This window comes from Rhamphochromis longiceps, linkage group LG5, assembly GCF_057381845.1.
Source record: "Rhamphochromis longiceps isolate RC_006_pf linkage group LG5, R_longiceps_female_GT1.1, whole genome shotgun sequence".
NCBI lineage: Eukaryota > Metazoa > Chordata > Actinopteri > Cichliformes > Cichlidae > Rhamphochromis > Rhamphochromis longiceps.
The window spans coordinates 9,427,230-9,443,988 of NC_140561.1; the positions used below are offsets into that span (position 1 = coordinate 9,427,230).

A 16,759-nucleotide genomic window follows, 5' to 3' on the forward strand; every position below is an offset into this window, starting at 1 on the left:
GTAGTGATGTCCAGCAGGTGAAAGTGCAAGCTCCACGAACACGTACAGCTCTGGATCCAGCTGCGTTTGTAGTTCTGCAAACTTTGTCCTCTGTGTTCAGCTAGTTAAAGAGAGACAAATCCAGCTGCTTATTACAGTTTTTCTCGATTGCCTAAACACTATAACCAGGCCTCTAAACTAAAATTTCAAAACCGTAACGCTATTGTTCAAAAAGCTCACCCATTTCCCTGAACTATAAACACTATTCCCTGCTTTGACACATGAGTCAAATTTGGTGAACTGTTACTGCAAAACTCTACACACAAATCCCTACATTTTACAGTGCTTACACCATGTAGTCATTTAGAAAGCACTAGCATGCAATAATGTTAACTTAAGTCAGCATAGCTTGAGCTCAATTAGCACACAATTAACCAGGTGGAAACACTAGGAGTCAAAATTTAGCACACACCAATCAGAACCTGCGATGGATAGATAAAAGGGCCAAAGTCAGCTCATTCAGGTTTGAAACAATGGATCCAAAGAGATGCAAAGGAAGAGGACGTGGTGGAGAAAGAGGACATGGTGAAAGAGGAGGACGTGGTGAAAGAGGAGGACGTGGTGGAAGAGGAGGAGGAGGTGGTCTAGGACAACAGGAAGGTGGTGGAGGAGGAGGAGGACGTGGTGAAGGAGGAGGACGTGGTGGAGGAAGAGGACATGGTGAAAGAGGAGGACGTAGTGGAAGAGGAGGAGGAGGTGGTCTAGGACAACAGGAAGGTGGTGGAGGAGGAGGGAGAGGTGGAGGAGGAGGAGGACGTGGTGAAGGAGGTGGAGAACGACGGCGACAAGGAAGGGGAAGAGCAAGGGCAAGAAGACAGTCAGTCTCGGATGAAATTCGAGCCACTTTAGTTGACCATGTCCTTGTCCATGGGATGACTATGAGGGAGGCTGGGCAACGAGTACAACCGAATTTGAGTCGCTTCACTGTTGTCTCCATCATCAGAACCTTCAGGGAGGAAAACAGGTAGGTGTACTTGCAGTAAGACTGCTTTGTACAGTAACGTTTAAGTTACTGAACTTATGTGTCTTGAGTATGTTTCCATTATTTGCCTGTAAAATGAATGTGTGACAGTTACAGTAATGAGTGCTTCTATTTTTGTAGGACACAGAGACGACCACCTGGTGGAGGCAGGTTAAGGCTTTTGTTGGAGGAGCAAGAGAGGGAACTTGTAAACATGGTAATTGCAAATAATGTAATCCGCCTGCAAGAGATTCAAAGGAGAGTGATTGAGGATGATCATCTTTTTCGAGGCATAAATGCCATCAGCCTCTCCACAATTGACCGCATCCTCCGAAAGAATCAATTCCGGATGAAACAGGCATACCGAGTCCCTTTCGAACGAAACTCTGACAGAGTGAAAAACCAACGTGTGGAATATGTTCAGGTATGAGTTTTGATACTGTATAAAGTATTGTGTACCATCACAGCATGGCAGTTTATGCTGCCATTTCAGCACTCTTGAACTGTGGTTCAGGGTACCGATTGACTCTACTGTGTTATGTGTTTTGCAGAGAATCTTTGAGATTGAAGGACGGCCTGTTCCCCATGAAATAATCTTTGTGGATGAGGCAGGTTTTAACCTGACCAAAAGAAGGAAAAGGGGGAGGAACATAATTGGCCATCGGGCTATTGTAAATGTCCCTGGTCAGCGTGGGGGGAATGTCACTATGTGCGCAGCCATCAGCCAACGAGGGGTACTCCACCGCCATGCCGTACTAGGACCCTATAACACTATGCTTCTCCTTGCTTTTCTTGATGGTTTACAGTTTTTTCTGAATGCTTAAACCCTAACTGTGATTCCTGTAGCACAATCTCTAAAACTATTCAGACTTATAGCAAAACCACTCACTGAGTTTGCAAAACTAAAAGCACAAAAACTGCTTTGCACTCAGTTTGCAATTTTGTAACACACACTTTGCAAAACTGTAGGCACAATTCACTGCACAACACTCAATTACCAAATTTCCAACACACTCCTAGCAAAAGTATACACATGTATGGCTATCATTACAGTTTTTTACAGTCGCTAACAAGCGTTTGTCCAAACAGTTGTCACATTTGCAAAACTCTAAACACAATTAGCACAGGATCGGTCTGTTGTGGCCATACCATTCACACATTTCATGTCGTGTTCACCCAATATGCAGTCAGTGAACACATTTCCACAATGCTTACATTTTCTTAACAGACAAGTTATACCTCCCAACAAAACTATGGACTGTTCTTGTAGTATCTACGAATGTTAACACACAACATCCCACAATAGCAAAAACAATATTCCAAACCGTAGATACAGTATAAAAACCTCTGCCCCTGCAATGATATCAGTACAAAAACAATATCAATATCAAAAATATATCTCAGCTGTAAACAAACAAACAATTGAATAATTGACACACAGCTGATTTATGTTGGGTAAATTGGGCCAACCACACCTTCTTCCATTCTGGCTTAGACTCAGTGGGGTTCATAAGGCAAGACCTTGAGGAGTGATGTTTTTGGAAACAAAAAAAAGACAAACACTGTAATGTCTGGTCGAGGAGGAGTAAGAGCAAGGGGCCCAGAGAGAAGAGCAGGCCCAAGGAGAGGGCAAGGTATAGGTGTAAGAATGCGTGGTGGTGGCATTCCAAGGGCTGCAAGAACAGTAGTCAGTGATGAAATCCGTGCCACTATCATTGACCATGTAATCAACCATGGTCTTTCACTAAGAGAGGCTGGTGAAAGAGTGCAGCCCAATTTGAGGCGGTCAACGGTTGCCTCCATTATACGCACCTTTCAACAAACCAACAGGTAAGTATTGCATTTTACATGGATTGTTCCTATTCTCACTTGACATGTCAATATGGTCATACAGTAATGCATATGTTGAATTGTCTGTCTTTCTAAAGAATGCAACGTCTTCCACCCTCTGGGGGAAGAGGAAAGCTCCTCAGTAATGATCAGGAGCTTGCCATTGTGGAAATGGTTACTGCAAATAATGCAATAAAACTGCGTGAAATACAAACCAGAATTGTGGCGGACCATGAGATATTCGACAATATCGATAGAATCAGCCTCACAACCATTTCGCGGACATTGTCCAAACATAGAGTGCGGATGAAGCAGCTCTACACTGTTCCCTTTGAGAGGAACAGTGAGAGGGTCAAGGAGCTACGACGACAATATGTCCAGGTACAGTGTATATTCAATCCAATGTCCAGTTCTATAAGCTTTGCACTTTGCAAGTAGGTAACCTACACAATACTAGGTTACAGTACAGTATGGTATACAGTACTAACATGACTTACATAAACTTTGTTTCAGAGAGTTATGGAATTGGAGGCCAACCAGGCCCCTCATGAATTCATATACATCGATGAGGCAGGATTCAATCTGGCCAAAAGGCGTCGACGTGGACGGAATGTAATTGGAAAAAGGGCCACAGTTGATGTGCCAGGACAGAGAGGGGCAAACATTACCATGTGTGCAGCAATTGCAAATGCAGGATTACTCCTTCACAAATGTCAGGTTGGACCCTATAATACAGAGCGCTTGCTTGCCTTTCTCAATGATCTCCACCAGCGCCTGGTTCCAGAGCAGGGTCAGGAGGGTGAAAACATGAGGACCTTTGTAATTACCTGGGACAATGTGGCTTTCCATCACTCGCAAGCAATAACAACATGGTTTGAAGTCCACCCAAGACTGGTGAGTCTCTTCCTTCCACCCTATTCACCTTTCCTCAACCCCATAGAGGAGTTCTTTTCTGCATGGCGGTGGAAGGTTTATGACCATCAGCCACATGACCAGATGTCCCTCCTTGAAGCCATGGATGCTGGCTCCAGGGACATCACAGTTGACGATTGCCAAGGGTGGATCCGACATACCAGGCGGTTTTATCCCAGGTGCATCGACTTGGCTGACATCAGATGTGATGTTGATGAAAACATGTGGCCTAACCCTGAAGATCGCAGAGATTAGATGCAACTTTTTTGCCTTTTTTTAGCCCCCCTCCCCCCCTTTTTATCTTGGCTTTTTGCTGTTGTTTTTTTGTTCAGAATGCTCTTGTGTGTTTCATAGATATTTTGTTCACTGTAAGCAATACTGTAAAACTTTCTCTGTCCTATCATACCGTGTTTCTACTGTACCTCCTGTGGTAAACAGTAAAGAAACAAAAACTTGTTTGCTTTTTACTGGAATGCTTTTGAATGTGAACATTACTGTACATGTGGACATACAGTTACCAACCAAGACATTTCTGGTGTCAATATGGTGGATTGCATGTTTCGCATGCAAATACCTGTGACACTGAAACATAAAAGTCTATGCAGTTTTTGTAATGTCAATAATAGCCAGTATTTTGAAACCTGGTGTACTTTGATTGACTGCATGTACCTTGTGAAGTGAAAACAAGTGTTATTCTTTGACAGACTAATTTCATTTTGAGTCAGATTTATAGTGTTTTTGTACAGTTAGTGTGTGCAGAGAAAGATGTGTTCTAATTTTGAAATGAGGAGTTAGTATATATTTAACAAAGTGTATTTTTGGGAAGGATATTATCCATTTGGCCAATTGTGTTTTGTAGGTGTGGGTCTGTGTTAAGAGTTTAGAAAAAGTATCTGAAGTATGGGTAGGCGCTTGTTAGCGACTGTAAAAAACTGTAACACTAACTTGCCAACTGTCTGGCACACTTTCACATGTGAAAACTTTTTTAGATAATTAGTTCACTTTGCAATCAGCCTAAGCACTATAATTATGGTAAGCTGTGTGTGCGGAGTACAATGGAGGGAGCAGAAAGAGTGAGAAGTAGAGGAGGCCGAGGAAGAGGACGTGGAGGTGAAGAAGTAGGATGAAGAGGACGACAAGGACAAGGAGGAGCAAGAGGAAGACGAGGAGGAGGGAGAGGAAGATGAGGAGGGGGGAGAGGAAGGGTAGGAAGAGTAAGAAATAGAATTGCTGATGACATCAGAGCTACAATAGTGGACCATGTAATCAACCGTGGAATGACCCTGAGGGTAGCTGGCCAATGGGTCCAGCCTAACTCGAGCCGCTACACTGTAGCAAGTACCATAAGGACATCTTGAAATGAGAATCGGTTAGTACAGTCACTTCGCACAAAGATTTGTAGCACTGCCATATGCCAATGAGAAACACACCAATACCATTGATGTAAAAATACTGAAATTGTTACTTTACAGAGTTGCTAGATGACCAGATGCTGGGGGCAGAGGAAGCATGTTCACTGCAGACCAAGTAACCCATATAGTCATTATGGCGATTGCAAATAATCCTATACTTGGAAATAAACACTTGTGTTTGTTTTGATGTGTTTGAATAAACACCAGTACTTGAAGTTTGGATCCCTCTATGCTTATGGATCTATGACAGAAGTATGAGCTCAAACTGACATAGCCTACCTTGTGCACAGAGAAAGCAAAAGCCAGATGTGTTTTGTATTCATACCATCAGTGTGCAGTTGGCGCATTGTGTGCTTAGTAGATGATGGCTTGTGTGTACTGTTTGATACGGAAACACCATTTTTACGAAGGTGTGAAGGGTTAATCTAGCTGTGTTCGCTTTTGCAAGAGAACTACAATGTTTTGATTATTGGGTGACAGGTTTTCTTATTTGTGTGAAGAGTTTTGCAAAATTAGCCAATAGTTACAAAAAATGTGCTTAAGCAATCAGAAAAAACTGTAAGACAACATATGTTCCAGCTGGACTACAGGGAACCAGCACAGCCAGAGCAGCCTCACTACGTTGTTGTGTGGGATAACGTCAGCTTCCATCGCGCTGCTCTGGTTCGTGACTGGTTTACCAATAACCCAAGGTTTTCTAATATCTTTCTGCCTGCATACTCTCCCTTTCTAAACCTGATAGAGGAGTTATTTTCGGCATGGCGGTGGAAAGTGTATGACCGAGAACCTTATGTCCGTGTTCACCTCCTTCAGGCCATGGAAGAGGCCTGCCTAGACATATCAGTAGATGCATGCCAGGGGTGGATCAGGCATGCAAGAGGATTTTACCCCCGCTGCCTGGCTGGGGCCAATATAGCCTGTGATGTGGATGAGATTCTCTGGCCTGACCCAGACCAAAGACAAGATGCTGAGGTGGGATAATGTTTCTGGTGTGTGTTGTACTGTATAGTACATGAATGACAATGTGCCACTGTACATACATTGGTTGTGTCTTTTGTGTTTATCATGTGACAAGGGTTTTGAAGGGGAGAACCATAAGCAACCTATTTGTTTTGGAACTATTGTTTTGAATTAATTGTACCAGTGTGCAAAACTCTGTTGTGGTGTGTGTGTTTTTGAGGGCTTGTGTTTGATGTCTGAGGGCAAAGTTTGGTTTTTCAGCAGGAGTGAATAGTTTTGGGTGTAGAGCTTCATTTTGACCTGGAAATAGGATGTTTGGGAAATTGAGTGAGATGTTATGGATTTGTGTTTACAGTTGTGAGGATATGAGGCGTAGTTTCAAGAAATGTGTTTTAGCAATCGAGAAAAACTGTAAAGCTTTCTGGTTTGATCAGAAAAGAAAACATTGGTCCATACACCTGAAAGTCCCAAAAAGGCATTGTGAACTCTGTCTTGAGTCTACGGATGTATCTGTGTTTTCCGTGGTGCTGATGCTGCGCTGAGCGGTCAGCTCCCTGAGGCATTTGAAGTGTCGGAATGTAGAAGTTTCAACATTGCTTGAAAAAACTGCCAACTATCAACGTCCCTCTCACCGGTAGACTAAGTAATTATTATCCAGTTACAAGTAGAATCCAGTAGTTGGGGTTGTTAGCTAAGATACTGTCATTAAGAAGCAGCGCAACTAATGCTTCTATGTGAGCTAATTTGCAATGTGCACCGGTGGTCGTAGATTTTTTTTTTAATGCACCTTCTCAGATGAATTTACTGTGTGTCGTGCCATCAGTTAACCCGCGGCAACCTACAAGTGCCCAGGATTGTCAACCGCTGGTTTCGTTCATGTTACAGCACAACAACAGTTGCAGTATGTGTACTCAATAATATTATTGAAACTCCTCGTAATTAATTTTGTGTTGCAATTTACGTGTATCTATCAAAAGCATTTAATAGTTGGTTTAGATGAACAATCCCTTGAATCCTTTTTTTTAGGACAAGTGGACATAAAAAGTATTGGATCCCTGTCATTCTTGGACCTCTTTTACCCACTCTGTAGATACACAAAATTGTTTCTGCCACCCAAAACATTTTTAATTTTTGCACTTTTTTATGCAGATGATACAGTTATATATGCTGCTGTCTCTTCCCTTAATATATATATTAAAATTCTCTGACCACACATAAAATTATTTTAAACCGTGATACAACTAAGTGCATGATATTTACATATTTATATTTAAATATTCACATTTATATTCACCTAAAAGTATCCAGCCCACAGTCCATATTCAAATCCTTCATGGTTGTTGAATTGACACAGCTGATTATTATAGATACTTTAGACTCTGCCTGGATGCTAAGTTCACTTTTACAAACCATCTCGAATTAAAGATTAAAGATGAAGATTAGATTCAGATTTAGATTAGATTTTTTAAAATAAAACGAAATCTTGTTTCTCATACTCAAGATCAGCTGATAATTTTGTCCACCCTTCATTATGGTGGTATGGCTTTTTTGCTTTTATTAAACAGTGAAGAAGACACGCAACAAATGGGCACATGAACCCTGGCCGCCGCTGCTTTCTTACCATGCAGCATGTGGCCACCTGCTCACCCACTGAGCTTAATGGTGATGTTTAAATGCATGCTTCCATATCCACCTTGAAGCGTTATAATTTTTTTTGTGTTATCACAGGTGAGGTTTTTCTTCTAAATGAAGCTAGCAAAGCAAGAGAGAGCAAAACTGTATGATGATTATTTACAAGGCTATGCTGCAAAATTACCTGCTTACCTGCTCAGTGTCCTGCTCAGTGTACTGGCATGTCAACAAGGCATGTTAAAGGTAAGCTGAACTATAGAATCACCAGTTGTTGTCATTCAAAGACAATAACAAAAGACTATCTGTCCTCAAACTGTGGAAACTGCTACTATTTTTTTATTCCTTTGTGGTGATAAGTGTGATTACTGCCTTGAGTATGTTCCTAGGCAACAATTTTTCAAATGATTGAAGCACGACATTTAAGCACTGCACAAGAATCAAATGGCATTTGCACAGGAACAAGATGAAAGTGGAAGACCATAGGCTGAGTGTTACATCCTGAATGCTGTGTGTGGCTAGATTTTTGGCAAAGAAAAAAACTTGTCTTTGCTTGAAGTAACCACCAACTTGTTTTCCATGCTGCACCAAGAACCTTTAACTTACCTTAAACTAGTACACTGACTGCATCTGCAATAGTTATAGAGTAAAAGCTCAATAGTTATAAAGTTTAGCTGGTTATAGACTTCACTCTATAACCAGCAATCAGAATGATCTGACTTTTAATGAAACAAACTTCCAAAAACACAGGGTTGAATAAGTGGGAGTAATTATCTTTATATATAAGGGAAAAAGACAGACATAATGCTTAGATTATGGTCTACTCGAGGGATGCTCAATAGTGCAGATGGCCAAGTTAAAGATGGAGTACTGAAGTTCCATCTTCTCACTTAATATATATAATAAAAACTGTTATACTCTGTAACAACCACCCAGACTAACTACAACCTCCAAGACACTTTTTAAAAACTGGCTTCCTTATGTGAGCCGACACAAAGTAAACAAAAAAAGAAGCAGGGAAACAATTTTTGAAAGCATAATTTTTTTTCCACATCAAAAGAAAGAATTCAACTTACAAGTTGCACTTTAACCATCTGTTTCTGTCAAGTTGTTGCAGTAAAACGAGTCTTTAATTTGTACTGTGACTGTGAATGCCACTTTGTGTGGGCTATGATTTGTATCACTTGCAAATGGCAACAGCACTATAGCAGCCTGTGATTTATAACACAGAAACATCTTGCGATGAAAGCGGCGACAACACCGACGATGCTGCACTGTACCAACATTTGATCAGAAGTGTGGAGGCTCGGAAATGTGTATTTGGAGTCTCGTGTGGGTGTGATATTTGAAAATCCCACTAAAGAAAGCGAGTTAGTGTTGGGCTTGCAATTCCTTCCAAGGACGCATTTTTATTCAAATACATATCCCTTCAGAGGCGATGATATTCAAATGCAAACTTGATCATCATCGCACAGTATGTAAGCAGCATGCAACCATCGTGAACATATCGAGATTCACGTGTTTTTTGTTTGTTTGTTTTTTGTATCAGACCTGCAGACTGCATTTTTACATGAGCTGTGCTTGATAATAAAACTCATATCTCTGCTGCTGATTCATCCAGCATACTCCTTTGTGGCTGTGAGAGATACAAAAGAATTGTACCACGCAAATCTTTCAGAAAAGATATGACAAATGACAAAGTGTTGTAGGCATGGTAGGTGCTTTCAGTTCTTATAATGATCCATATCTACTCTCTCTACTGCTTATTCTGTACATCTCCTCGCATTTTCTGGTGAAAGCTTGAAAACAAATGTACAATAAACAGAAAATAAAACCACTTTATGCCACCTTACACTTATTTCCCTGCCATCCAGCTTAAATTGGAAAGCCTCTTCCTCTATTTCAGCTTTCACTGCCAATTCATGTGCAAAGATCAGAAGCATATCTGGGCCCAGCTCTGCGGGTTAAGATTGTTGTCCGGGCCTGCCGAGCTCATCCCCGGCCAGGCTCCTTGTTGTATTGGAGGAATAATGAGCAGAGTCTTGGCTGATGCTGTGGGCGTGCCAGAGGCAAATATGTCCTCCATGTGTCTCTCCAAGCATAAACACAGCAAACAGGGAGACTCCAAAAGTTTACCAAGCGCACCGAGGGAACACGGACACAAGGGAATATGATTAAATACAGTTCTTGAGAAATGTTTCTTTACAGCAAGAACAATGGCTTCAGTAGACTATACACTGTTTAACTGAGATGCAACCTACACTACACTCTTTGACGGGGAAGCAAATACTGCTGTATTCAGTGTTACGTTGAATATTATGGATGTGTGGTGCAGTGAGGACCCAGAGAGATGCAGAGGTGGAGTACAAATAAAAAGTGAGCTATTTATTTAGACTGTCAAGTACATAGGTAACGATATCAAACTGAAAACAACAGATGACTACTGGAGCACCAGGAATACCAGGTGAAATATTAGGAAGGAGCTGGGAACAAATCAGAGATGAAACTACCAAAATAAAACAGGAACACGAGAACACTGGACAAAAAGATGGAGACTTAATGAGAAGCACTGGGCAGTAGGGATGGGTATCGTTTAGGTTTTATCCGATACCGGTGCCAAACCGGTACTTTTGAAACGGTGCCGGTGCTTAAACCGGTGCTCAAACCGGTGCTTAAAGAGTGGAGAACACAAAATTGGTCCAAAAACCTCTCATGTTCAGCTGTTTTTTGTAAAAAGATAACAATATTAGCCTTTTCTGCAGCTATGGGGCATATATGGTATCACTCTTGGCTGGAAGCAGTGCTTAAACAATGAAAAAAACACAAACTTTGTCCTAAACCTCTCATGTTTAACTGTTTTCCACTTTTTCTTTGGTCTTTTTAGCCTTTTTGGCCAGGGTGAAGGGAGTATCTGCCATCAAACAAGAAGACAGCCGCATGTAGCTATGATGATGTTTGCTAGTTCACCTTACATGCATTAATGTAATAACGTGGTTAGCCTACTCAACGTAAATTACACACGAACAACATTAAGCTACTCACGCAGAGAAGAACGGCTGCTGCTGCATCATCATCCTCATCATTTCTGCTACACTGGCAGGGCTAGGGGCCAGGACTCTCCTCTTCGTGTTTTTGTGGGATGTTGCTCCGGGTCCGATAACAGGCAACCCACCCACAGTAGATGTGCTCGGTGTGAGGTCTCGCAGCAAGCTATCAAATACGGCGCATTTCTCGGCTTTTAAAAAAAACGCTATGCATCGCCAGGTGTTTCATCGGATTTGAGGTGTTACCTCCTTTGACAGTATCACAGTATCAGCTTAAAGCACTTGTTGCTGCTGAGTTTGCATCTTTTGCTGTGGAGTACAGCCAGACTTTTGACCGCTTTGCCTTGGTCATTTATAATCTGTAGCTCTGCTCTAAAAGAACGTACGTACCTGGCCCCGCCTACTATCCTCAGAAACGTAAAATGATTGGCTAGAATCTAAAGTGTATCACAGCTCAGGAAAAAAAAGCACCGAAAGCACCGAAATGTGCGCTGCTTTTCGGTCTGGTTACTACCGTTTATGTCAGAACCGGTGCCATCATGGCACTGGATACCGGTACCCATCCCTACTGGGCAGGCAGGATAAAACTATAATCATCAACAGTAACTGGACTGCGAGCAGAGAGTAGAACATAAAGAAACCAACCAGGAAACATCTGTTACAAGAAATATAAAATAAAAACAAACACAAGAATAGCGAAACTCAGGCACAAAACCCTGTGTCCATGACACATATGCTGTCTGCTTATCACACTATAAATGCAGGTTTGAAGATGGGTTTTAAGTTGTGTAGGAATCCAAGTATGCAGCTGATATCGCTAATACATTAAAGAAACACACATACAAGAGTTGTGAAGCATTTATGTAAAGAGTGGGCACTAACTCATACAACACTTGTGGGAGCCATATTGCAAAAGTTTTGTCTCCTAATGAGCAGCGGCGGACTGCCTGTCGGGAGAAGTCGCATTGCTAAATGGAAGAGGACGGTGGAGGAGTACCAGGCACCTCATTTAAGTGCCCGATATCATTAAATTAAATTATGTGTTACAGTACTGTGTAAGCCATCCCTCATTTATTCATATTTTTCTAGAAAAAAAAGAAATAGATACAGAAATTATTAAAATGTGTACAAACATAAATGGGAATGCAACATTTAATCCCAAAACAGAGTTTGTACAATTCTACTGAGCGTGCAAGTCAGTATTTGATATGACCACCTTTATTCTTTAACACAGCATAAACTCCCTGTCAGGCAAGCAGTCTTTAGGAACAGTTCTCCAGGCTTCCTGAAGGACATGCAAAGCTCTTCTTCTCTGTCGAGATAATCACGCACCGCTTCAATAATGTTTACATGTTGGTCCAAGCTCTGATTAGGCCAATCCACCATTATAGTGCTCCAATGTGTTTTTTTCTGTGCAGGTATCTGATAATCATTTTCTGCATTCGTATTTCCATCAGTTTCAACAAGATCCCCAACATCATGACTGAAATGCAGTCCTAAACCACGATAGAGCCTCCACTGGTTTTACAGATGACCGTTGACCCTCGCTGTTGTACCGCTCGCCTGACATGTTACTTACATATTGATAACAATTTGAACCAAGAATTTCAAATTTGCATTCATTGCTCCATAAGATCTGCTGCCACTGATTTTAGTACAGCTTTGGTGCGATCTGGTTTACCTCAGCCTTTTCTCCCTGTTTCTCTGGGAGTAAATGGCTTCTTAAGAGCTGCCCTCCAGTTGATCCATCTACTGTTAACTGAATCAGCTAATTCAGTTAACAGTAGATGGATCAACTGGAGAGCCAGATGCATGTTTTGTGAGAGTCCTCTGTCAGGTGCCTTTGTTTCTTGTTTTTCTTTAGGACGTGGCTCTCAGATACTGTGCATCTACTGTAGATAGGTTTTTAGGCTCGCCACTTCTTCTTTTGTCCTCAACTAGTCCACTTTCCTCACCTCGCTGAGATATCTCAAGTTTTTGTTTGGGAAACTTGTTGGTGGAAGAATACATTTGATGTCTGTCAAACTGTGTTATCTTTGGCATTTTTCAGAGATTCAGCTGAAGAAATGGAAGCAAATTGCGTGTTTTTGCAACCGACTACTTCTCATAAGTTCCTGCAGATACACTTTAAATGGTTTGTGCTTTTGTCTGTTTTGTGTAGACACATCACTGGTTTATTGCTTGAGTTGGGTCCCTTTTTATGCTTGATTCATTGGTTAGTGTTCAGTGGCATAAAAACCAAAAACACCCTCTTTTGAAAAGTATTAGGTAAAAGAACCTGATAGAAAATTAGTGAAAAAACGAAAAACACCTTAAAAGACCTCTAGACAACTTGGAGAACTGCTGTTCAAGATCACTTAATAAGTTAAAAGAAAGTCAGGCTTCTGAGCAAATCAGGGCTGGCTCAAAACTTCTGCACAGTACTGTACATCTCAGCGAGGATGTGCTGAGAAACTGTCAAAAGTTTTAAAAAGTCATCTGAGATAAACATAGTTGACCAGTGTTACTATTAGAGGGTTCACTATATTATTATCATTGTTATGGACTGTTATGGATATAGACTTTCCCTTTATCTTCCTTCACTGGTATTTTCAATGTATTTTTTTAGAAAATAGAGAAAGCACATTTTGACTTTTAAAATTTTAAGTTGATTCTTTTGGACACAGTAATTCGTCCATTTTCTTCTTCAGCTCAGGCTCGAGCCAATCCCTGCTACCACAGAACAAGAGGCAGCGATTGGCTAACAGTGAGAGGCGGACAAACATTCACACCTACAGCAAATTTAGACTCATCAGTTAACTCAACCTCAAGCTGGAGTTTCCACAGAGAACCCACACAACCTTGACACTGATCTGAGCTGGCCACTGGATTTAAACCCAGGACCTCTGTGCTGTGAGGCAGCTGTGCCAACCACTGCATCACCCACCACCAGATTCATACTGAGAAAATCTGATATTGTTACAGCCCTGATTAGCATTTAGTCAGCCTACACTATGTTGGTTTAAGAGAATAGAGTGGCCTTGGACAGAGCTGACCTGAATTATTATTATCATAGTGACACATGGTTTTGAAGATATAGTCCCTTACATATCAGGGATGTGTAGGCACACAAGCATGGAGTTCATACCAATAATGCACCACATGTTGAAGCAAGAGTTCTGTACATCTTTTAAAAAGAAAACAAATCTTGTGCAAATACAGAAAAATTGCAATTTCGCTTTTTGAAAAGTTTTTATTTAACACTCCGTGACATGACATACTGAGTATAACTTAAAATACCCTACTTAATTATGACTAAGTCACTCATTCATGTGCTTGAATCATATTTCAGTCCAGCTTTTGTATGCCAAACAATGCAGTCTTCAGGTTTAGCAGAGAGACCCATCAAGAAACGCTGTGGCTCAGGCAGTAGAGTAGGTTGGTTACCAGTCAAAAAGGTTGCGGATCAAACCTTGATTCCTCAAGTTTACATGTCGAAATATCCTTTGGCAAGATACAGAACCCCGAGTTGACCCTGATGCATTTGTGTGAGTGTGTGCGGAAAGGTTAGAGTGTGGTTATGCATAGATAAAGGGCTCTATGAATGTATGTAAACGAGGCTTTCAGTGAGAGTGCTTTGAATGTTTGAATGTTGTGTAGAAAGCTGCATATAAGTGCAAGCCCATTTATCCAAGCATGATTGTATATAACGTACAAACGTGTGTGTTATCCAGTGAACACAGCAGATCAGATGCACAGGTGAGAAGGTAACAGCACACTCTTGACTGTTTTCAAACCTTAAGTGTGCACCATTCATGCGATCCTTCCTTTAACAAACACAAGTGGTTGAAGTAGGAGTAAAAGTAACAGTAACTACTATAGTGCGATTTACACCATCACCATGCCTCGTGCTTTTGCATGTAGACCTTCTCCCTCTTTAAAACAAGCTTTTACTTGTCCTACATTCACAAAGACTACGTCCAATATCATAACTGTGCGTATTTACAGATGGCAGCTGCTTTGACAAAACGGCAGTATTTGACACCCTAGAAAAGACAACCTGTCTCCTGCATTTGTGCATAGTACATAACTGAACTGAAACAAGACTTCTTCTGAAATGACCCAGTATTTGCTTGTGTTAGGTATTTACCAAGCTTATTGGACTTGAACAACTATGTTTGAGTCTAATTTGAACAGTAAAATCATCAAACAGCTCTGCCAGGCTGTCACAATACGTGTAATTACATAACAGCCTTCTCTTGAATAATCTCCAGACAGCTCACCTAGACACTGCAGATAGAGAGATATTAGCATATGAGGATTGCACGCCTGCATACCCTTGCACATATAACACCAGCCACTCCCGCAGAAAGATATGATGACAGGGCTACGATCATGTGAATGTGGGAATATGCTTTGAATGTGCTGCCGGGGAGCCTGGGGTTGGATGTGACGTGTGCTAGATGTGATTGATTGTGTTGTTATTGCTAAGGACTCTCTTCCGGCTGCCTCCGGGACCCTTTTCGATCCATCCACTGTCTGTTTGTACTGCTGCTCATAAATTTTACAGCCCGCGCTGGAACCTAGAGGGAGCTTAAACAATTGCTTTATTGATGAATTTGTCTCATACAAGGAAGAGCACCGCACCAGGCTGGCGTGAGACTTTTCACCACACCAAAATGAATATGACTGGCTCTTTTCCCCCCTCCCATTTAAATCTGATAAGTGAAGGGAGGGAGAGGGGATTTGGGTAGGTGGGGATTGCCCTTGAAAATGTTTTTACTGGCATTCTTCTTCTTTTTTATTTACTGCACCTTTTTTTCTGCGATAAGAAAATGAAATGTATCTTCAGATGGAGAGGTGAAATTATGCTTTATAGTGTTTGCAAGGTCTGCATTGTTTCATTACCATCCCCCGTGGAGAAATAAATGTGAAACTGTACCATTAAACAAAGGCATCTTTTTGGAATTAGCATTAGAGGCTTAAGATTGTTTGGTATCAAAGCAACCTCAGACATGGCTCTGTGGGAAGCACAAATTAATTACAGGGCTCAGTGCCGTTGTGGTGTAGGTGTTGGAGCCTATGTCAGAAAGAAAGAAAGAAAGAGCCACAGTTTACAGTGTGATACTATTTATAGGAGCAGAGAGGCAGTGGGGGGACATTATGCTAGTGGGAGGATTATTGGTGTTATTAGTCTTGTGCTACTAACCTATAAGAGAGCGAACTGGGAAGATTTATTATGTCATTAAAGTGGGCATCTTTAAATGCACAAAAGATCAAGCCCAGTCACAGTAACCTCTTGAAATCAGCAAGGCTTTGGCTGTTTTTACAGAATAAATATTGCAAGGAAAACATGTTTAATTCTCACCAGGATCAGCTCCAGGTTCCTGGTGAGTCAACCAGGGACTGGGGAAATGGAGTACTGAAATATTTATCAGAGCGTTGCATATTCAGCTGAGGGTCCTTTGTGCGTGCTCGTGTGATCTTTCACAACACGTTCACAAATTAAATATTTATCACATTTAAATAAAAGGCGAGTGCCGGGTCTCACCGAGCGCTCGCATGCGTGCGAGTGTGTATCCGGGTGCATGAGGGGAGATGTGAGTCGCGCGCTATCAGGGATGATTGGTGTGGAGTCCCGGGTGGCGGGGGTGGGTTGTGCCTGTCAGAATGGAGATATGAGACTCACCTCCCTATCTACTCATTCACAGCGACTGGAATCAGACTCAGCTTATCCAGTGCGCTGTGGCTGCTGAGGGGGCTGCAGCAGACAGAAAAGCACTGTGCCTGACCTAATGCTGCAATATGCTGCTAGGTAGATAGTTACATATGGAAACAAATGCTTTTCACCAAATGAAATACGTGTTCAAACTGTTGACTTGGAACATCTGATTCACCTTTAATTTGGAAATTCTGTGGAATTCCACCCATCAGGGTATCCCCAAAAAGCTGTGTGATTTTTCTCCACATTCAACAAGAAATAGATAGCATGT

At 41.5% G+C, this 16,759-nt stretch overlaps 2 protein-coding genes across 2 annotated transcripts; both read left to right on the forward strand.

Moving 5' to 3' along the window:
- Positions 1-252: 252 nt before the first annotated feature.
- LOC146669192 (uncharacterized) lies at positions 253-1,824 on the forward strand. The gene is made up of 3 exons (XM_085407790.1): positions 253-1,003; positions 1,142-1,424; positions 1,552-1,824. Exons 1-3 carry the CDS (start codon positions 513-515, stop codon positions 1,822-1,824), a joined length of 1,047 nt encoding a protein of 348 aa, XP_085263916.1. The 5' UTR covers positions 253-512.
- A 920-nt stretch (positions 1,825-2,744) lies between these two features.
- LOC146669193 (uncharacterized) lies at positions 2,745-4,068 on the forward strand. The gene is made up of 3 exons (XM_085405665.1): positions 2,745-2,830; positions 2,929-3,211; positions 3,344-4,068. Exons 2-3 carry the CDS (start codon positions 2,930-2,932, stop codon positions 3,995-3,997), a joined length of 936 nt encoding a protein of 311 aa, XP_085261791.1. The 5' UTR covers positions 2,745-2,830; position 2,929; the 3' UTR covers positions 3,998-4,068.
- Positions 4,069-16,759: the final 12,691 nt, after the last annotated feature.

Bases quoted from the DNA above. Each gene is read 5' to 3' on its own strand.
- LOC146669192 (XM_085407790.1), top strand. From the start codon at position 513: ATGGATCCAAAGAGATGCAAAGGAAGAGGACGTGGTGGAGAAAGAGGA. The intron at 1,004-1,141 runs GTAGGTGTACTT...CTATTTTTGTAG, and splicing joins ACCTTCAGGGAGGAAAACAG to GACACAGAGACGACCACCTG. The intron at 1,425-1,551 runs GTATGAGTTTTG...TGTGTTTTGCAG, and splicing joins AACGTGTGGAATATGTTCAG to AGAATCTTTGAGATTGAAGG.
- LOC146669193 (XM_085405665.1), top strand. From the start codon at position 2,930: ATGCAACGTCTTCCACCCTCTGGGGGAAGAGGAAAGCTCCTCAGTAAT. The intron at 3,212-3,343 runs GTACAGTGTATA...ACTTTGTTTCAG, and splicing joins TACGACGACAATATGTCCAG to AGAGTTATGGAATTGGAGGC.